Source organism: Etheostoma spectabile, chromosome 3 (genome assembly GCF_008692095.1).
Source record: "Etheostoma spectabile isolate EspeVRDwgs_2016 chromosome 3, UIUC_Espe_1.0, whole genome shotgun sequence".
Classification (NCBI taxonomy): domain Eukaryota; kingdom Metazoa; phylum Chordata; class Actinopteri; order Perciformes; family Percidae; genus Etheostoma; species Etheostoma spectabile.
Window position 1 is genome coordinate 11315459 of NC_045735.1, and position 22669 is coordinate 11338127.

The 22669-nt window shown below is 40.8% G+C and overlaps 1 protein-coding gene across 3 annotated transcripts in view; it reads left to right on the forward strand.

Moving 5' to 3' along the window:
* Positions 1-22669, forward strand: part of kcnab1a (potassium voltage-gated channel subfamily A regulatory beta subunit 1a) — a 113169-nt gene that overhangs the window by 17622 nt on the left and 72878 nt on the right. Inside the window, exon 1 of one of the 3 annotated variants that reach the window (XM_032508478.1) lies at positions 16034-16859. The exons of the other annotated variants lie outside the window; for them this stretch is intronic. Within the exon in view, the coding sequence (XP_032364369.1) occupies positions 16654-16859 (206 nt within the window). The 5' untranslated portion in view covers positions 16034-16653. Of the gene's footprint in view, positions 1-16033; positions 16860-22669 lie in introns of those variants that run through there. 3 annotated transcript variants of the gene reach the window in all.

Genomic DNA, 22669 nt, shown 5'->3' on the forward strand with positions numbered 1-22669 from the left:
CACACACACACACACACACACACACACACACACACACACACACACACACACTCTGTGGACTTTACTGCAGTGTATGCCACTGTTTAAACACTGCAATTACTGCAGGGAAGCACAGTGCCAAATGATGCAAAACAATAATCTTTAAGCATTTTGTGCAAATACTGGACAAGTAGCTGCATAAGTCCATATATATAAATTAACAGTTTACAGTTATCAGTGTTTTAGTGGCTCCAGTGCAGCAAAGACGCAGTTACGTGTGGCCAGTGACTGCAGTCTTCGGTTTCAAGATTTAATTTAATACAACAGTGTTACAAGATTAGCTTTGTGATGACTTAAACTACTGCAATTAGAGCCTCTGATGAATTGAGATTTATACAAAGTATTAACAATCAACTAATATTTCAAGATGCATTATTATAGATCAAGCTACCTAGAAGTTCAAATGTGCTCCACCATTACATATTAATGGCCCTGTTTACACTTGGTTTTAAAATGTGTTTTGGTAATCCGTACACAAGTGTACAGCCGAGAGTCATCACCGCTTACACCTGTGTCTATAATGCGTCTTCAGCTGACCACTTGAGTTCACATTTCCTTACTGCCTAAGTCCCTTCCTCGTCCACACTCTTGCTAGTCACGTTAGTGGTTGTGTTGACACAGCTCTATATGTTTATACATAGAGCTGTAGCGTCAGCGAAATCCAACAAATGTCCTTCCATGGGGCAGAGTGATGGTCGGTCACGCAACACTTTGTCCATCTCGTCATAAAATGAGAGAGTAACAGAGGGTTGGTGCGCTGTCACCAAAACTACCACTACCACATCCTTCATTGATGATGTATTTTCCTGTTACGTCCCTGTTGGGGATGCATTAGCGGTTACACTAAAAAGACATCAAATGCGGCAAGTGGTGTAAGTGATTAGAGCACAATGCGTCTTTTTGGTTGTTTGATCTGATCGCCTCAGATGCATTTTAAAGCTAAGTGTAATTATATCCAACAATATGATTTTCATTATTCTTTAATGGGTCATTCTGCATTAGGACTGGGTATTGCTGTCTGATTTGATTCTGATTCATGAGGTCCAAATTCAATTTCAATTAGGTTAGGCAAATTTAAGTTGCCAATACCAATTTTGCTTGGGTATAGAGATTCTCAAATATTTTTCGTAATGCATTATTGTTTAACATTAAACATGAACATATTAAAAAATCCATTTGGGGGATTTTATTGATCGAAATCAGTCACTCAAACAAAGATTTAAATTGAATAAATTATTATTATTATTATTATTATTATTATTAAATGTGCTGTATTTATATAGCGCTTTTCCAGTCTTAACAACTGCTCAAAGCGCTTTTACATCTACAGGAAACATTCACACACATTCATACACTGTGGCTGCCGTACAAGGTGCCACCTGCTCATCAGATAAACATTCACACACATTCACACTCCGATGCGCAGCACCGGGGGAAACTTGGGGTTCAGTGTCTTGCCCAAGGACACTTCGACAATGACTGCAGGGGCGGGGATCGAACCACCGATTGGCAGGCAACCGCCCTACCACTGAGCCACAGCCGCCCTTACAATTATTATTGTTATCATTCACAGCCCTATTCTGCATAGTGAATACTTTTTATTTGGGTACTTTTAAGTATATTTTAATGCTAATACATGCAATTTTACTAAAGTAATTTTTTTAATTCAGGAATCCAGGAAAGTTGCCTTCAGTTGTTATACTCATAGTTGCTGGAATAGCCTTCCTGAGGATATGAGATGTTTCACTTCTTTTAAAATCAGCATCAAAACATTTCTTTTCATGTTGCCTATCAATGATGAGTATCACTGTACAGTTAGTCTCACTTTGCCAGGTCTGGCTAGTCCCCACAGCATTCTGGGATGGGAGGAAAACATCCTCGGGTTTATTGTAATTTCTTTAAACCAAGCACCATCGTCATGGGCGGTGCTAAGCTCCGGACTGAGCCATGTTGCCGCTGCATAATAGCCTCGGAAAGGAACTTTTTTGGGTGGAACGTGTACGTTCCAAAGTGGTTTTAGTCATCCTACCGAAAACTCAGATTGGACAGAAAGTCTAGCTAGCTGTCCCAATTTACCATGCAGCGATCTGAGAAGAGGTTAACCATATCCTCATAAATCTACTGGAGTTTAAAATTCCAACAAGAACAAAGTGGAAGGAAATGGACATCGGTGAAAAGACATGCATCTGGCGGAATTCCCTGCTGCGCCTGAGCAATCCCGGAAGTGGAATGTCGTGGATGTAGACTACTGGATAGTTGGCAGAGTACAAAATTAGCAACAACTACCAGCCAGATGCTGGTAAAATATCCAAGTAGCTGGTAGATTTGCTTTACTCACCAGCCAAAAAAACGATGGTCATGTGACTGGTAAACTTCAAACATTCACTTGTTTGTTCAGCCTCACATTTGGCTGATGGACAAAGCAGCTCATTTTGCACCCTAATAATTGGCGTTTATACTCTCCTGTGTGCTTGTAACTGGCTTTCTGTTTCTTACCTTTTTTAACTCTTGTGTATAAAATGTGCTTTAAGGTTGGCCTTTCCCAACCTCTGTCCATAACACAGAGCAGTCTGTATGTACTGTCTTACAGTACAGTTATATAGTTGATATGTTTTTATTGCTTGTTTACTTGCTGCTAAGTCTTTGTGGTGTTTCATTGTAACACAAGGCTTTATAAAATAATTTAATCTCCCCCTGATACAGATGAAAACAGTCTCACCTGTTTCACTCAGAAACAGTCAATCAATCTAGCTGAATGAGTTGTGTGTTGCACAGATGATATAGTAATGATTTAAGATGTGGTGCAGGAATTTCCTGTCAGCACACACAAGTGATGGGAAATCACTTATTTGTACATCATTGCACACTCGTGCTCACACATGCACACATAAATCAATACAAACAGCTGTTTCTCTCTTTCCATGTCTTGCTAGATTAACTTGTTTATTTAAAAAAAAGAAGAAGCTTTTGCCAAATTTTGGATTTCTTAGAATATTATGATGGATGTCAAAACTTTGAGAGAAGTTCCCCAATTGCCTCATTTCTGTGTTGAACATCAGAATTTGTAGGTCTTCCTTTTCAAGGTTGGACTTCAATCTTAGTGTGACTTCCTAATCTGTGTTTTTTTGGCAAAGACCTATAACATAACATTGTCTCATTTTAATGATGAATGCAGCCACAGTCAAGCACCTATGAGAATAGCCAAGTGGTTTTGCAGGATATAAGAACATACATACAACAATATGTTATTCATACGACTGCTTTACCTTCTCATTATCTTTTGGTTTAATTTCAACACTTTTATGGTTTAGGTAATTTGGTAAATGATCATCCTTTACAAAGTGGGATGTGATGAATTTCTGTATGAGGGTTATAATTTTGAACAGCTTCTGCTTCCAATACAATAGATACTTTATAAACTATAGTTTAAGTTTAACTGCCTTGTTAGAATGAGATCATGCAGTCTCTGTCTGTCTATCTATCTATCTATCTATCTATCTATCAATCTATCTGTACACACACACACGCATGCACGCACGCACGCACGCACACACACACACACACACAGTGGGGAGAACAAGTATTTGATACACTGCCAGGTTGCAGGTTGTCCCACTTACAAAGCATGTAGAGGTCTGTAATTTTCATCATAGGTACAGTTCAACTGTGAGAGACTGAATCTAAAACAAAAATCCAGAAAATCATGTTGTATGATTTTTAAATAATTAATTTGCATTTTATTGCATGACGTAAGTATTAGATCAGCTACCAACCAGTAAGAATTCAGACTAACAGATCTGTTAGTTTTTCTTTAAGAAACTCTCCTGTTCGCCACTCATTACCTGTATTAACTCCACCTGTTTGAACTAGTTACCTGTATAAAAGACATCTGTCCACACACTCAATCAAACAGACTCCAACCTCTCCACAATGGCCAAGACCAGAAAGCTGTGTAAGGACATCAGGGATAAAATTGTAGACCTGCACAAGGCAGGCTGTGGGGGGGGCTACAGGACAATAGGCTAGCAGCTTGGTGAGAAGGCAACTACTGTTGGCGCAATTATTAGAAAATGGAAGAAGTTCAAGATGATGGTCAATCCCCCTCGGTCTGGGGCTCCATGCAAGATCTCACCTCGTGGGACATCAATGAGGGGGGAGGGGGAGGGATCAGCATCTCAAGGTCCTGGAGTGGCCTAGCCAGTCTCCAGACCTGGACCCAGTAGAAAATCTTTGGAGGGAGCTGAAAGTCCGTATTGCCCAGCGACAGCCCCGAAACCTGAAGGATCTGGAGAAGATCTGTATGGAGGAGTGGGCCAAAATCCCTGCTGCAGTGTGTGCAAACCTGCTCAAGAACTACAGGAAACATATGATCTCTGTAATTGCAAACAAAGGTTTCTGTACCAAATATTAAGTTCTGCTTTTCTGATGTATCAAATACTTATGTCATGCTAATTGATGTCAGAAAGTTACGCACTAAACCTTTAAGTACGTATGTTGCACAAATTATTCAAATGTCAGACTCATTTCTTGCTACACACACGCGCACACACACACCTTCCACACGCACCTTCCACACAAACCAACCGTTTTTCCCTGCAACAGAAAAACGTGTGTGTGTGTGTGTGTGTGTGTGTGTGTGTGTGTGTGTGTGTGTGTGTGTGTGTGTGTGTGTGTGTGTGTGTGTGTGTGTGTGTGTGTGTGTGTGTGTGTGTGTGTGTGTGTGTGTGTGTGTGTGTGTGTGTGTGTGTGTGTGTGTGTGAGAAATGGCATGAAGGTCATAAAAACAATTTAAAAATAAAATCAAGGGCAGGTTGGTATTGGGTTTTCTCGACGTTGGCTATGCATGAGTGCTGCTGTCTTGTGGTGCGGTATTTTTCTCAATATTGTCAAAGGACTTATTTTTTGGAATCAATCTTATAATGTGATTCCAGTTAAAACAAAGGGAAAATTAAGGTACTGTTAAACATTCTTAATAGATTCTATTATCTTCCTTTATTTCTTGTTCTACAATACTGACATTGTTACCTTAATTGTTATTTTAAGACAAATTGATAGGCTTTTCAAACACTTTAGCATGTAGTTCTTTATAAAAAAAAAAAAACTCCCAACTCGTACAAAACTGACGCTCGGTCAGTGAATCAGATACAACCCAAAAATCACCATGTAGTGTCTGTATCATAGACGGTCTGTGTTGAATGAATGGGGCAGCTCGACCTCGGCGCTGTAGGATGGTCTAGTAATGAGAGCGACAATGACAGCGAGTTGTACGAAAAACCGAAAAATTCGCGTAGGAGGTTGGTTGGGGTGTTGGATGGGTCAAACAACACAGGACTTTTACCCAAGAGACTGGGGCTTGTGTCATGTTCTTGTCCCGTGTGTCACTGAAATGTACAGCTGGTAGCCCTACCCATGATCTTTTCCTAAACCCACCTGTCCCGTTCTTGTTGCTGCATGTCAGTCAAACGTACGGCCCAACCCCGACCATCCAATAGTGATGCCAAGAGTCCTAACCCAGTGTGTCTAAATATGGTGCCAAATTGCTAGATGCTAGGAGACTTTTTGCCACCGTCAAAGAGAAACCAAAGGCAAAGTGATCTGACCAAGCATTGCTTTTTGACATGCAAGGCGTAAGTATGTGTTGCTATAAAACATCCCCTTTGGAGCTGTATTGGAGTCATGCTATGGCAGATCAAAGTTTCTTTGGCGTCCTTTTTCATTACACTACTTACTGTAAACTCTTCTCCAAGGTAACAGGCAAACATGTCTCCTTCATTCCTCCAGATGCTGCCTGGTTGCCAGCATCTTTATTCTTGCCTGGTGTTATTTTATTGCTGCTTTTTTCCCCCACACACATAACGCCTTCTTACTGTTTCCATAGTAATGATATTACTGAGATGACGGTTTTCTCTCGTTGTTAACACTCTTCACTATCAAGTGTCCATATCTGAAGACACTTAAGAGCCAGTAATGCTGCTCTCTGCAACAAATAGCTAATTGTGGTGTTGGTAGTGTAGGAGTACTGTATGTGTATATTACGTGGTGCAAGATTGAGAACTCCCTTATGTCATGCATTTAGGTAGAATCAACAAAAGTTTCAGAGAAGTCATGCTTTACAACTTTGCTCTCATAAATAAACTGAATTTCAGGAACATTCATTATAGGATTTAAGATTTTGAAAAAGGATTATTGAACGGAACTAGGAGTGGTGGTATTTCGTTTATCTGCAGTGTTACAGTTTTACATTCATAAAGCAAACACAAAGACAGACAGAAGAACAGAGATTTTATTTCCTCTTTCAAATTGCTTCTTTAGAACACAGATATTTACAGCAGTGACCCTGGATGATACAGTAATGACTTGAGCTGCAGTGGGAGGAAGTGTTAACCCAGACACATGCGCGCACACACACACAAGGTGAGATTCAACTCTCAGCAAAAACACAGCACTGCTAAAGCTCTCCTTGAGAAGTGTGAGAGCATAGTGCCTTGCTCGCAGGCACTTTATAATAAGGTCCTATTGTTTGTGCTTGCAAAACATTTCAGTCCAGACATATGGTGCCAGTGGCTCATATTGCTCTATGCACAGATATTACCATGGTGACCAACCTGTGGGATTTAATTAAAAACAGCGTCAATATGCATCTGTAAGAGCTCATATGCCACAGATTGCTGTCAAATGAAGTACATGTGCTAGACTGATATTACTGTTTCAGTAAGTTTGTGTTTTTAGGGAATAATGGTGAAACAAGTTATGTCTAATCAATTAGTAACTCTGCATGAAGTTGGTTGTGCCAATTGCCTATGCTGTAGTTTTATGGCACTGGTTGTCGTTCAGTAACATGCTGTGGAGTTGACACTGTAACAGCAATATGCTACTTTTGATTGTCACCAAGCGTCCACTGCATGGACATTATACCATACAGTTGCATAGCACAGCATGCAATTTGCATTGTAATGACCCAGCTAATTTTACTCTTTTACCTGCTGAAGTGTTTAATCAAGATACTGTTAATGTGTTAACTAAAGCTGAATTTACGGTATTGTATGTGTTATGTTTTGACTACAATCTACTGTAAGACTGTCCTCAGTACAGCATGGGGAGATGACTGGTTGTGGTAGTGATAGATAGAATGTCATGACTCTTTGACCCTTCTTGTCTTCACCAGCTGTCTTAATAAGTAGCTGTAAGCTAATGATCCTTTGAGAACAATGACTATGCCTCTCAAATGGATACACTCGGGATTATGACCCTCTGTGGAGATGGGTGGATGTTTGTGTGGGTGATACAGAGAGTAACAAGAGGCGCTTATGCAATTAAGCTGTCTGTTGATAGCACATGTTCACATTCTTGTCGTCATACACTTTACAGATTTTCTGATAGAATGAGGGATGTGTGTCTGCGTTTCTATCTTGGTAAAGTACTGTATCAAAGGTACATGTCAGTGTATTACTCGAGAGAGGGATAAATATGTATACAAATTATTAGACATTTCTGTACTGTTAAGGCCTTGTTAAGGGGCATGTTTTTGGCTCATCTTTACCAGAGAACTACAAACAAATTGGACTCCTAATTTGGACAATAATTATGTTGAGTCATGTACTGTAGTAATTATTGAGCACTCTGTTACATAAGCCCCGCTTAGTCTGGAGGAGATGTGGCTTCATTTTCAGGGGTACTTTAGTTTATAGTTTTTGTGGAGGTGGCAGCTGCAGAAGGTCTGGCATCTTTCCACTATGACACATCTCAGTGCTCAGCCACTGGATAATGGAAGCTTTGGCTTTAATGCAAACCTGAGTGGGGATGTTTTGTGGGGAGTTGTTATTTTGCTCATTTGCCATTGGAAAGATTAAACCAAACCAGTTTACCCACTTTCAAATTTAGAGATACATCGGAATAAAAATTACCGATATGATTGCAGAGATATTGTGCTTCCTTATTTTATATTTGTAAAATAAAGTATCCAAGATGCAGATTCACAGCATACAAGAAGTGTAAGTTTCAGAGGAGAATGCCTTTTTAAATGCAATCATTAAAACTATCAACTTTTACGGTGATCAATTTTATCTCCAGACATATTACTGGCCTTACATGGCAGCTGAATTCTTGATATATCATGAGACCACGCGAGAATCGTGGGATCACATATCGCACAAAAATCAGGCTTCAAGTAATCCCAGGGAAGTATGTAATTACCATGTGGTGAACCCTAAAATGAAATAAGTTGCAATAATTAAATATTCAGTAACAAAAACAAAACAATTAAGGTGATTAAAACAAATTATAAACCTCAGAGATTGGTCATTAAAATCACATCACAATCTATCTTAAGCTCAGATATGCTTCCCCTAAAACATGCAAACAGCTGTGCCACTGTTGTGTGAGGAGATGGAGGCGGGGTTTCCCATTTGAGACCCTCCTAACAACGTGCACGAAAGATATGACCAGTCAGTCTGTTTAGGCGGTAGAGCGTGACGTGTACGGTCATGTGAGAATCAAGTGTAGAGGGCTTCAGAGCATTCAGACTTTAAGAAAAAGGTTGTACAAAGTATACGTTGTAACTTAATTACTAGTTATTATATTATACCCATCTAAAATGTCAAGTTATTTTTTTAATAAGAATTTGTATTTTTCTTAGTAGTTCATCTGGGCGTGGACATAAACTTGATTGTCATGAGAGCCAGGCTATCTGCGTCGAGGCGAGACGTACTAACCTCTCTGTTGTCTTGCATCGCGAGACACAGACATGTTAGTTACTGGCTGGGGAGGAATGTGCGAATCACATCCTGGTACCCGACCCTCATTCAGCTGCTGGAGGCACCGCCCTGGCAACTCCCCTGGCTTAAGGATGCGCTATCACAGCTGAACGGCAAGATATTTTACCCCCCCGGTGATAACCCAGCGGCTGTGGGGCTGGTTGCTGAGCGGGAACGCTTACAGCGGCTAGGGCTGCCCACCACTGTGGTGCGCACCATCCATGGCGCAAGAGCCCCCTCCACTACAGCATGTTTTGCAGGGTTCTGCTCTGCTTTCCAGCGCTGGTTCACAACAACGAGTGCTCATCCCATGTGCCTACTGCCTCTCGTGCTGACGTATCTCTAAACACTAGTGAATAATGATTTGGCTCCATCCACAGTCAAAGCCTACGTAGCAGCTATCTAATCCTGCCACGAAGGCTATGGCGAGAGGATGGTTTTTGCGCAACCCCTGGTGAAGCGTTTCCTGAAGGGGGTCAGGCAACAGAAACCCGTAATGAGACCTAACCCTGGTGCTCGGAGCTCTGGGGAAGCCTCCTTTCGAGCCGCTGACACAAGCATCTCTCAGGATGCTGTCAAAAAAAACTGCGCTTCTACTTGCTCTAACAACAGCCAAGAGAGTGAGCGACTGTGTGCGCTATCAGTTTCGCCATCCTGGGAACGGTAGCGCAGCCCCCTTACAGCCAAATCACTCCTTCACACCGAAAGTTCTACCAAACTCCTTTCGGTCAAGGGTGTTTTCCCTCCAGGGTTTTTTTCCCCTGCCTCATGACAATGACGCGGAGAAGGTTTTTCACCGTTTGTGTCCGGTGCGAGCTTTATCACAGTATGTTTTACGCATACCGAACAACAGGAAAACACAGCAGCTGTTCGTACATTTTAGGGAAAGCTCCCAAGGAGCAACCCTCTCTAAACAGCGCCTGTCTGACTGGCTGTGCGAAGCTATCACCCAAGCTTATAACGCTGAGGGGGCGGAGCCCCCCCACGGTCCTGTCCACACTCAGTGACAAATAAACGCACTGTTGCAAGTGTGGTCTGCTCACCATCCCCACCCCTTGGTACCGTACGGGGAGGAAAGCGGATCCCCTATACATATCTATCTTACGCACGTCGCATATCATTGTATAAGGCATCATCACATGTGTGTCTCTGCTGTCCTCAGCAGTGTTTTTCCATACATTGTCAAAATGTGTCACATGCACGCCTACAATAATGTCACGCTGTTGCATGTGTTTTGCCTGTAATCTCTCCCCCCTCCCCCTGCTCACAGGGGGGCTGAGAGAAAGCCAGTTGTATCATAAAAAGTGTCAATCATGCACTTTTTTCCACTGATCATGCACTTCTGCTATTATGATTGAGCCTCGTAATCCACCTTGGCCAAGTCATTAATATGGCAGGTTTTTGTCAGACTGACGACTATCTGTTACAAGCCTTGCGAAGAACATCGGGAGAAATTTATTCTATGTTCTGCTTGTGGGCTCTGTGTCACAGGTGGCATGGACTACATCAGCTTCACCCTAATCCAATAGCGTGGCCCTTAGAGGGCAAAGCCATAATGAAATAGAATGACAGTTGTATTGTAACTCCAGATTCTATGAGTATAGGCGTAGAATCGTTTTCCTACATCTGTTATGAAGTAGAATGTTGTAATACCTTTGACTATGAAGGTTTTAAATCTACCATCCATTTGGCTGGGTTTAAAATCAGAATTGTAGGCACACTGTTTAAGTACTTCCAGTTTATCTTCTAAATGATATTCAACGTGGATTCAGGTGCCTTATTTACAGAGATACTGTACGTTAGTAGATTTTTCAGCTATTTTTACTTTACTTTGCTATTTTTGTGGCGACTTTTTACTTTTACTCCTTACATTTTAACACTAATATCGGTACTTTCTACTCCTGACATTTTATAATATTGGCTCGTTACTTTAGTTTTGTACAAAAGGTCGTCTATCAGGTGTGGTTGTGAGTGCATGTCACACAATAGTACGAACACGCGCCTCACACCGCGAGTGGACGTGCATGCCACATGGAGACAAAAGTGAGAGAAAGGTATAACTTATGTTGTCAGTTCATTTAAGCCTGTTGATGTATTGGTCTATAGTTCTGTCAAATTTAAAGTAAGTAGCTAGTGATTTTGTTGTTTGTGTTCCACACCTGTTAGCTAGGTTGCACCTTGCTGTTAATTCATAATGGCGATCTCACGTTTGAATTTTAAGGGCATTATTTACATGCTACAGTCACACTGCATTGAGATACTGTAATTAATAGTGGGTTTATTATTATTTTGTAGCATGTAGTCACTGCGTCACAAACTAACACACACCCACACCCACACAGACATACCAACGCCGCCTGACACACACAACGGTAGATGTCGATGTATAAAAAAAATTGTAATTGCCAATACATTTTTTTTTTTTTTTTTTTTTTACAAATTCTGCGTCCTGCACCTTTTAATCAATAGTCACAAAAAACATTCATCTGTTGAGCAAAAGTTAAATAAAATCTGTTGCCTGTTATCCAGAGAAACAACACTCACAGTACTATATGTACTGATCAGGTATATATTAAATTATTTTGGAGCGGTTGAAGTTGTACTCTATGTTGTAACTACAGTAGTGTTTAGAGAATTCACAATTTTTGTGGTTTTAAACTGTCTTTTGGAAAGCAGACTTTTAATTCCCATTAGCTCCACAGGTCTTGAACCGTCCCCTTTTTTAGCCTTGGGTTGGTACTATGGGCCTACATTGAAACGTTGTTTGTGTACACTACACATCCTCAACTGAGTCTAATATTTTTCTGCAAATGTTGCAGAAAAACAGTGCTTCTAACCTAGTTCTAACACCTGGAGAATCCTATTAAGGTACCAACTCTCCAAGGGGTTCCACTCTGAAAGTTTGAAGATTAAAATAAGTTCCTGAACTGTGATAAAACAGGCTGTAACCTCAATAAGGGCCATATTGTTTTTGCCCGACTTGCAAACCAAGTCTGTTCTCCTCTTATTTCGCTTACTATGCAATTTTGTTTGCTCTGCAGCATCCAACCTCACTAATAACAACCCCCCTACAGCTGCTATAAATGGTTCTGTCTAGGACAGTGGGAACAGCTCAGTCCTATGGGCAAGCGTTGAGTCAGTCATTAGGAGGGCCAACGTCACTGATGTTGACCTGTCAACTTATGTCATGACACTCCGAGCAGAGCCACAGACAAGGGCGTACATACAGTATGTACTGTACTGAGTGTGTGTATGTTGTGAGTACACTAGTGGTAATAGTCAACTGGGACGGGGGGACCTATACGTTTTTTATGCAATGATATTGCTAAACCAAGTTTCCCTGTTATAATCAAATTCATATTTGACAACTTTTAAAGTAAACAGTAAACACCAGGTCCTGCACACCTTAGACTATTAACGTGAAATTGAGCGAACCTTGCCTCCTCCCATCAATTAATATGGAAATGACTATAAATGAGTCCCCAACATCATTCTTTGTCCAAACACAACGGAACAGCGCTGCAGATGGAAAAAAACTTCAGACTGAGGTTGAGGTGCTGATTACGGAGGGGAAGGAAAAACATGTTGTGTTTGGAGGTTTGTCATCTTGGATAAGCAATAAAAGAAATTCCCCAGAGTGGCAGATGGTGAACGTGCAGTTAATGTACCTAACCACGGCAGGAAAAAAAAGGCTAATGTTGAAGTGGAAATCAATAGAATAGTGGCAGCGCCACACCCATTACTGAACAACATGCTTTGCAGAGTCAGTCCAAATTACGCCAAATTCTTACCCCCTGTGTGCCATGGATGTCTGAGCCTCGGCAACTACAGACTCACAGACACTATTACATTTTTCTGTGCCGGTAGATATTTCATCTATTGGAAATACAAAGGATGACTGAAAGTACTTTCTAAGTGGATTTTTCATTCATTTCCTATCTTCATGTTTGACAGAGGTTAAGTATCCTGCGAATTTTAGTTAATAGTGATAATATAGTAAACAGGTAATAGTGTGAAAAATGTGAAATGTTATCGACATTAATGATCAAACTTTGGAGTATCAACGGATATAATTATGTTTTTTCATACACAACATCACAGACGTGTGCCAGTAACTGAAGTGGAAACTTTATTTTCTAATGTTTGGTGAGTTCCCTCACTTTTCACTTAGAATTTGCCACGTTACAGAGCCAGAAAACTGTGTGCAGGAAAACCTTTTTCTGCGTATGCAACGTTTATACAAGGCCCCAGGACAGTAACACACTATGCAACCCCAGGCCTTTTTCAATCCATACAGAATAACACTGCATACAATCAGATGAACATTGTTGTTATTCAAAGACTAGTTTTCATGTTTACAAAAGTATTCTGAGAAAAGATGGAGTGGTTTGAAGATGGAGAGGGGTACAGATGTGCTCATTAAAGGTGCAGTAAGCGATGCTGCGCAAAGTTTGTTGATATTTGTACTCAACTGCCAAACAAATGTATCCCCTACCTTCAGAATCCTCGCCCCCCAGGCGCATTGCAATAGCAACCATTTCTGTTATTGTCTCTGCTGACTAAACAAAATATGGCAGAGTCAATGTTAGCTCACATTTGGTTGTGCATTAGCAAACTGTTGCTACTGCTGTAAAGCCAGCCAGTTAGGAGCAGCCATCACAGACAATAGCAAACGGACAAGGTTACCCTGGGGTCCGTTTCAGAAAGCAGGTTTAATGAAAACTCTGAGTTTAATCCTGAGATGAGGGACACTCTGGATTTTCTGTTTCAGAAAGGGAGGTTAATCAAACCTGAGAGAGGGGTAACAGCACGTTTCAGAGGTAACTTAACCTCAGAATCAGTTACTATGGTAACTGAGCCTCTGAACATTATCAATGAAAATCCAAGAGATTAACAAAGCATTGGCATGCTTTCACAAAATATTTACACATCGAGAATTGTAATAAATAATCATCAGTAATGGTGATATAATGACTAAGTGGGTATAGGCAAATCAAAGAACACAACAGAATTTTTTCTGGTAAGAAAATTACATTACTGTAATGCAGCCTTCAAAACCAAAAAAAGACTCATTTTTTGCCCAATGACATCACCGGGATCGTCCGGTCACTTGCAAATTAAGTAGCCATGCTCCACGGGGGAGGGGCTGATTTGTCTCTGGCAGCAGTTTCCAAAGATTAGTAGCAAACTAATAAACAGTTAGACTACAAACCGACAGCTTTCATTTTAAGTTTGCAGAGTTGTGTAAAACAGCGCAGTGGACGAGAGCAGCAGGCGATTATGTTACCGTATGTCTTGTTTATTCCGTGGAATGGATGAGTACACTGGATGTTTTCTACTGAGATGTTTGCAGCTTAAAAATTATCCCAAATTTAGTTGTTTTCTCTCGCCTGTCTCTTCTCTTAGACCCTTCACTGTTTTCGGTGTCTTCCTTCATTTGTAATCTGCGCTGTGAGTCTTGTGTCCACAGATGCGTCAGCCTGTTGTGCGCTAGTAATTATCCTCAGTGCGGAAACACAGTGAGCGGGACCACATTGTTTAAACAAAGCTTTGAGGCAAAGAATTTGGCATAGAGGATTTGTTGTTATCAAATTATTCAAATTACTCTGGGAATTGTTTCAGCCCTAGACTGAACGTATTATCATATTGGTTCTTTAAAACAATATTCATAACTGTTTGGTATTGACGTTCTCCTTAGTGTCCAAAAAGCTAACCTAACAAACTGTGTCGAAAGGATTATATTTGTTCAATGAAGCAATATGCTCTACAGTTAATTCCTCGTCCTTGGCTCTGCGCCTCCCACTTCCAAATAAGATGCAGGTTTTGAAAGAAGAACTGATTACACAGGTGTTAGTATTACATTTACAACCACATTCCATTGCTTGTAGATTGTGCTTTGTACCGCCTTTTTTATGCATATTCACATTAGACATTCTTTAGTTGTTTCAGTAAAGCTGCTAACAATGGAGAAAACCACACACCAAACCAATATACAGACATTATAAACTGACACACACACACACACACACACACACACACACACACACACACACACAAATTTTCTGTCCGCTCTGTTACGCCTCAGCCGGCTGTTTTTAGTCATTTTCATTATGCTGATTCCAAGTTCTGCACACCTCCCCCATCTCGTCCATCCATCCTCTCGTTAGCTTTGATTTGTAGCTGCCTGTAGGGGGTGTATGTACAGTGTGTGAGGAGATTTGGGGAAAAATGACAGCAATGTTTGTGTCAGCAATTGTATGTTTCTGACGTGCACATACTGTAGCTCTTGCATAATGTGTATGTACTGTATGTGTGCACATATAGAAAAATGCACAAAATATGACACCACCTAAAGAAGGATAATTCATTTAAATTACAGTATGGATGCTGTCATTAAATGTATAGTGAATTTTAAAAGCAAAGATCCAAAACGTGGCTCAGTTATAGCAGCAGAATTAAATGACACTGAACCAACTTTAAGTTGTTACTTGTGTACTGGTCCATAAAAAAAGAGGAAAATATTAAACAAAGAAATGCCATGTAGAGAACAGTATGTAGAGTGGAGAGGGAATAAAGGGTAACAACTTTGTTACATGGAAATCATTGAAAGGAAGAGAGAAAGAAACCTTCAAGACTGATGACAGGTGAGAAAAGAGAGTGAGCTCTGAGTGAGACAGAGAGAGAGCGAGGCAGAAAGAGAGTGGGAGGTAGAGAGTGAGTGTGTTGCGCTCCTTGTCTCTCAGTTCCCTGAAGGTGGGCTGTCAGCAAAGTAGCAGCCCTGCTGAGAAAAATAAACAGGGAGAAGGAAAAAAGAGTGGAGCATTCAAACAGCGGATGGAGAACAAATATCAGAAAGCAAGGGAGACATACTGTAGAAAGGGAGAGGAGTGAAAGGGGGAAACTGGGGCACACGCACGTTAGTGGCACGTATTCACATTGGCAGGCAGGAGGAGAATGGGAGTGCTGAAGAGAGCAAAAATGAAGAGAGGAGGAGAAGAAGCTACAAGATGGAAAAAGTGTTGATGGCAGAAGTGTGATGGTGCACACTGCCAGGAGATGAGTGACCCCCCCCCACCCTTGTTTCTTCCTTCCTCTCTGTCCTGTCTCCCTATCCCTTCTCTGCCCCAGCCCCCGCCTCCTTCACTCTCCCCTCTCTCTCTCTCTCTCTCTCTCTCTCTCTCTCTCTCTCTCTCTCTCTCTCTCTCTCTCTCTCTCTCTCTCTCTCTCTCACATGCTATTGCTCTCTCCTTCTTTTCCCACAGGCAGTCCAGGGAGAGAGAAGCGCCTGGGTCGCATCTCCGTCTTTCTCTCTTTCGTTCTCTGCCATCCCTCTGCACTCTCCCCAGCTCCTCTGTTTGCGATTCTGCAGCTGAAACCCTGTTGGAAAATTCCCTGAGCTCCGCGTCATAGGCACTACACAGGAGAACGATAGACCAGGGGAATAAATTGGGAATCCCTAAAAGAATTGTTCTTTTCATCTTTTTGATGATTGACCTGTTCCACTGCCTCTCTTTTACAAGTAAAGACTTTGAATGGACGACTTGATGTGACTGAAAAAGAAAAGAGCAAAAGCTTTGCAGCTTTATGTTGCCTCACAGGACAAAGTGATGCAAATGAAGATAGTGTTTGGAAGTGAGGAACTGAAGACTTAATCCATCTCCAAGAAAAAACTGCAAAAGAAACAGGAGAACCTGAACACAGACTTTGAGTAAAAGTGGACGAGACGCTCAATCAACTGATTTAAAACAAAACGCTCTTTGGGACTTCAGTCTCCCCTGTCAGTCTCCGTCTCCACTCCTTCTGTCCCATCTGTACTTTTCCTCTGTTTCTCGGGCTCTGCTCCCTTGACTGAAGCTCAGCCATGCAGGTGTCCATCGCCTGCACGGACCATAACCTGAAAAGGGGGAATGGGGACCACAGCAAGAGTGCCACCAGCCCCAACGTGGTGAACCAAGCCAGGGCAAAGTTCCGCACCGTGGCCATCATCGCTCGTAGCTTCGGCTCCTTCACTCCACGGCACATTTCACTCAAGGAGTCAACGGGGAAACACACGGGCATGAAGTACAGGTGTGTGTGTCCGAGCAAAGACTGTGTGTAATGTGCAGGGGTTTAGTGACTGTAGGGTATGTTTCTTGAGTTGTAGTTTGGATTAACATTTAGTTTTTAGGTGTAGTTTGGATTAAAATGTTGTTTTTAGGTGTAGTTTTACGTTTGTGTGTGCTGCCATGCTGTAATCATGTTTCTTTCTATATTTCTTTTTTGCTCACTCCATCTCAGCAGCTGTATCTTCATTACTCGTTTATTGTGCTGCTTAATATTTCATTATATTATGGAGTTGTCCACACACTTGTTATTTTGAATGCAACTTAATTAATTTGTTCAATTCTTTTACACCGTTTTAAAAGTGAAAAGTTTTAAAAGATGCTATTTAAAGTCACCCAATGACGTACACTCTAGCTAGAACCCTTTTTATTGATGGCTTGGCAATAATTTATGTAATAATTTAACAACTTTTTGTGGAGTTGTATCGTAATGTAAAAAAAAATACAAATTTAACACATGGATATCAGAGAATTATCCGCATTAGTATCTTAACGCTAATTTCAACTATGTTTCCAACCGATCCAGAGACGTGTTATGTGTGTGCTTTAAATAATCATTTTATGTAAATGAGAAAACAGCTTTAAGTCTGGTTGATTACCCACTGCCTTACTGAAAGTCACAGAATTCCCTTTTCTGCCGTAAAGAGCCTTTTGTCGTGGTCATATTTTGACATTTCATAAAGCCACTCTGCCAGCACCATCTGAAGCACCTTCTGCCAAGCCTAAAATATGTTTTCAGTGAGCTTTTGCTACATATTTCAAATTTGATCCTCAGTCTCCAGATTTACCAGTTAGTCATACTGAAGCTGCTCATTCACTTTGGATGTTACAAGCAAACATGACAGGATTCGCAAATAAATGCGGTCTGCTACCTGGTGAGGTCTTTGTGTGCTCTGTCTAATAGCATTGTCTCTTCTCTCCTTTCTTTTTTCTACCTACAGGTCATTTATACTTTTTCACATATGCTGGCTCTCTGTCTCAAACACATCTTAAACCTCTCTCCCTGTTTTGTTCTGTCTTGCTCACAAATAATCAAGTTCTTATGCTATCAAAAGCCATGAATGGAAGAGGGTGCCTCTGATGCGCTCCCACACACCTAAACACTTTTCTTTTTTACTCACTTCCCTCCACCTCTCCCTATGGTATGGTGAGACAGCTCTGTAGTGTGTGTCTGAGTCTGATTTGACCTCACCAGTGCTGTTGCTCAACTGACTTGTGTGTTTGACTCTCATGCCCTCAGGCTGTAAAATAGACATAAAATATGGTGCCATTACTTTCTTTTTAACCTCTGCAGCTCACTGTAAAATCAATCAAGCGTTCGTGCGTGCATGTGCATAAAGAAGATATAGTGATATAGTAGCTGATGACAAATGAAAGTTCTGCTGCACACTGCACACTAAAATGAGGGTGCTTGTCACGCTCTGCATACGGTAATATAGGTTAATGATTCGAAATTGCTTTGCTGTTTTCATCCACAGTGAAAAGATTGTATTCTTTATTTCTCTATTTGAAGTGGTCAACTATTTCTGATTTTTTTTTTTTTTTTTTTTACTTTGATAAAAGGCCTGGGCCAAAAACAAGCCTTGGAAGATGCTGCGAGTGAGTGACTCTCTCTTCCTTGCTTCTGTGGCCTAGTGCTTGCTCTTGGTGGGAATTGTTGGGTTTCTGTAAATAACATCACAGAGTACGGTCTAGAACTGCTCTTTTAGGAAAAGCGCAATAAGATAACTTATTGTGATTTAGCGCTATATAAATAAAATTGAAATGAATTGACTTAAACATATCCTTGCCATGGTAGATGTCAGTTAAGCTCTAAGAGGCATAATTAAGGGTTCTTGATCTGGATTTCTTCTGCTTTAGTAGGCTAATTGTGTTTGTTACATTATTGACTTTTGACGGTGCATTCGGTTATTCTACTGCTGCATGTGTTTTATGTGCTATAAATGGAACATGGTGTTCTTGACTACTTATTTGTTGAAAATGGCAGCAGAGAACACAGTAAAAGGAACATGAATGAATATTGAAAATGAATATTAACAGAATGAAGCATGCAATATGTCTTCTACAATGATCCAAACAGGCACCTCAGTGGTACACTGTATTTTATCCAAGTATTACAAATGTTATCTTGAAACCTGGCTAGGACTATTCTAACACTGTTCAAGGTAATATAAAACTGTCTTGGACTCCGTTTGGAGACTGGACTTGCATTACATATTGCTTAGACTCTAAAGTAGTCTAGACAATATGTAATGTAAGTGGACTGTGATGCGCTTGGCCAGTAATGAGAGCTGGGAGACAGGTGCGCAGCGTACAGGTCATGGTTCAGTGCCACATCACTCTGCGTTGGAAACAACCGCCCAGAATGGTGCGGGCAGCGGGTAAACATGCCTGGACCGAAAGTTAAATTTACAGAGCTCCACCTGGCAGGTGACATTAAGCTGAAGGCAATTTTCCGTACTTGCAACAAATATATTTAGTTCTGTAGAGGAATACAAAAAGGCAGTCTTTGAGGCCTGACCTTAAACTTCTTACAGTGTTTTTCTTATAATGGACCATAGTAAGATGCTTCTATAATAACATAAAGAATATCCCTGATATGTTTAGATGAATGAGTAGCAGACACACAGGATTTGTGTCTCTATTCCTTTATGACCAACTGCCAGTGTCCAACCATACCGATGTGTCAGCACTGCTGGGAAGAACTGATCAGACTTCATGAAATGAACTAAGGTTTTTAAAGATGAATGCCTCATGACTGAGGTGACCATCTCATAACACCTCACATTGTGATCTATTGATTGAATGATATGTCTGATTGTTGTTGTGTGCATTGACAGGTCTGCTTGATAAAAATGACATGATTGCAACGGTTCTGTCACTATTATACTACTGCCACTTTAAGTTGTACGTTATAGCTAAGGAGAGAAAGACAATTTTAATATCCTGGAAAAGCAAGCAGTATGTGGTGAAGCCAAACGTAGTGTGTCTTTTGCCAAGTTTTCCCCTGATCTTGATGTTATCTTGTCTGGATTGATGACAATGAATTTACCGGATAATCACCGGAACATCCTTCTTCGCCGGATCTCCCCTCGCCTTGCAAAACTCCGTTGGTTTTGGGAAACATCAACAAACTAGCAAAAAAGCTAGCAGCTATTTACTGAAAAGGTGCATAGTGCAACAAGGCAGGCCTGCTTGGTTTTTTTGGGGGAATGATTGTGAAGATAAAGAGACAGAGAAAATGTTTACGGCATTTACTATCTAACTGGGACATTTTGGGACTGATTGGTGTGGATTTGGCATTTTCATTTGCGGGGTGCAAATGTTCTACCAAAACAAGTTCCTTGCCAAGACCAATTTGCAGATCCACCGGCGCTATGTGTCTTAGCACAAGACGATTGTGATTGTTTTAAAGAAAGGCAAAAACCCAGTCCGTGTTTTTCTCCTATCCAGGAGTGTATGTGTGGAGGGGCCAGACCTTAATCCACGGCACTGTGTAGATAGGTCTGGCAAGCGAGACGTCAACCAAGTGTCAACCAGTTGTATTTGTATCTGTAGAAGCTCTTGGGTCGAGAAGTAACATGCCAGAAGCCTGAAAAAGACTTTGCTCACGTCATGTCACCGCTGAATGTAAGGCCTTGTTGAAAAGCAAAAATAAAATCTGCTCTTATTCTGCACTTGTAAAACAACAACTAAAACAAAACAACTATCAATATCAGAATTTTCTAAACCAAGATTGAATTGGGGAAATTTTTATTGCAATTAATTAATTAATTTCTCTTACCCAGCCCTAGTAATAAAAACATCTGTATTTTCTATTTTTTCACATCACCCAAAGAAAAGATGCTCTGAAGTTGAGCAATTCAAAGTCAAAGTCTGCTTTATTGTCAATTTCTTCACATGTCAAGACATACAAAGAGATCGAGATTACGTTTCTCTCTATCCCACGGTGTAGACAAGACATATTTTACCAATTAGGTCCACAGACAAACATAACATTCAAGTAAACAATATAAAAAGTGAAAATAAGAAGGCACATACAATGAAGAAAATCAGAGCAGCAAAATTTGAGTTGAGAATGTGCAATTGTGCATACAATTGGTCAAATATCTTTGTCATTATTTTACAGATGATACTGTATGCAGAGTAAATATATGTACAGATGTAAAAAAAAAGTACAGATTTTAATATGTACAGATGTGCATATTAAATGCATGTGTTAATCCTGCCAAAAGATGAAAATGTTAGTTGTGGTGACTGGTGTCAGTTGATGGTGATGCTGTTTGTTTCATGTTATATACTACAGCTATATTGTATGTTTTTATCCTTTTAATTGATTGAGTGAATCCCCTTCCAGGAAAATTCATTACAGAGTGGGAGCAGGTTATAGCTGTCTTATAAAATGAAACCTTATATGTATGCACACACGCAAGCATGCATGCATGCACACACTAAAGCTTTCCTTTTTACACAGCTTCCTCTATAGGATGCCATGCTATATGCCAGTGCATTCTACCTGTCAGTTTGCCATTAAAGGTTCAGTAGGCAGAGGATGGTGACAATAGATGATGGGCTAGAGTTTCTGCCCACAGCTCTATAGGAACAATGGAACAAATGAAAAGAGACAGAGACAACAAGAGAAAATACCTGTGTGCTGATCACTCAGTGCTGGATTGTCTCCTGCTGACAGTAATTCTTTCTTGGATGGAAAGTATGGGATGAGATAAAGAGTCTCTACCCCCTCCATTGCGCTCCTGTTTCTTTTTATTTCAAGAAGTGAACTCAGGGTGGTACACACCATCTGCTCTGGTGTTTTACAGTAGGTGAAAGTAGTTTGTGTGTGGGTGTGTGTGCTTCTTACAGCACATGTCACATAATACACACACCCTCATGTGACCTGTGTGGGGCGTTTAACTATTCATTCCTATAAACACAAATGTGTTTGACATGTATCAAAAGGAACATTCTGCAGAAGAGAGTCTGCAATTCCAACTCTTATTTTCTATTGAGGTATCTAGAGAATTTTTTTTACTACATCAACACATTTTTAATACTCATTGACTGATGTAACATGATGTTTACTGGTGCCCGATGCAAGCTTGACTGAGCAGAAATCCTTTAAATTTTAATTCTGACCACAGCAAAGCAGTGGTTTGGTAGCCGGCTTGGTCTGTGCATGTGTGGAAGGATGGGGGTGGTGGATGCATTGCTGTACATCTGAATACAGTGATACAATACTGGATTACGGGGGATTTATTTACCAGCTATTTGCATTTCTTACAGTACAGCAAAAACAAAAGGTTCATTGGGCTATTTTCTGAGCCCATTACAAAAACGCATCAAGTCTTCCACCATCACTCTGATGCACTGTGGAGAGCTCATTCAATTGATAACGATTTTCTTTACTTTCAGGCTCGGTAAACAACATTTGCATCAGTCAATCAGTCAGACAGGTGAAAGGAGACACGCAGGAGAGAGAGACAGAGAGTAGATTTAGAAGGGTCTCATGAAAGGATTCAAACCCCTTGCTGTCTTGTAACAACTGTATGCAGTATAGACTTGTATAGATTGAACTACCAGTGTGCAACTTGCTCCCCGTCCCCTTCACTGCGACACTGTGTGTTGTGATAACAAGCTCTGAATCAGTCCAAGTTCCTAGCTTGGCAGCATTTAACATGAGCTAAAGTGGCAGTGATTTTTGTGGTGTCTTCTTGTTGGATTTCTATGCATCTTTTCTTCAGACACACACACACACACACACACACACACACACAC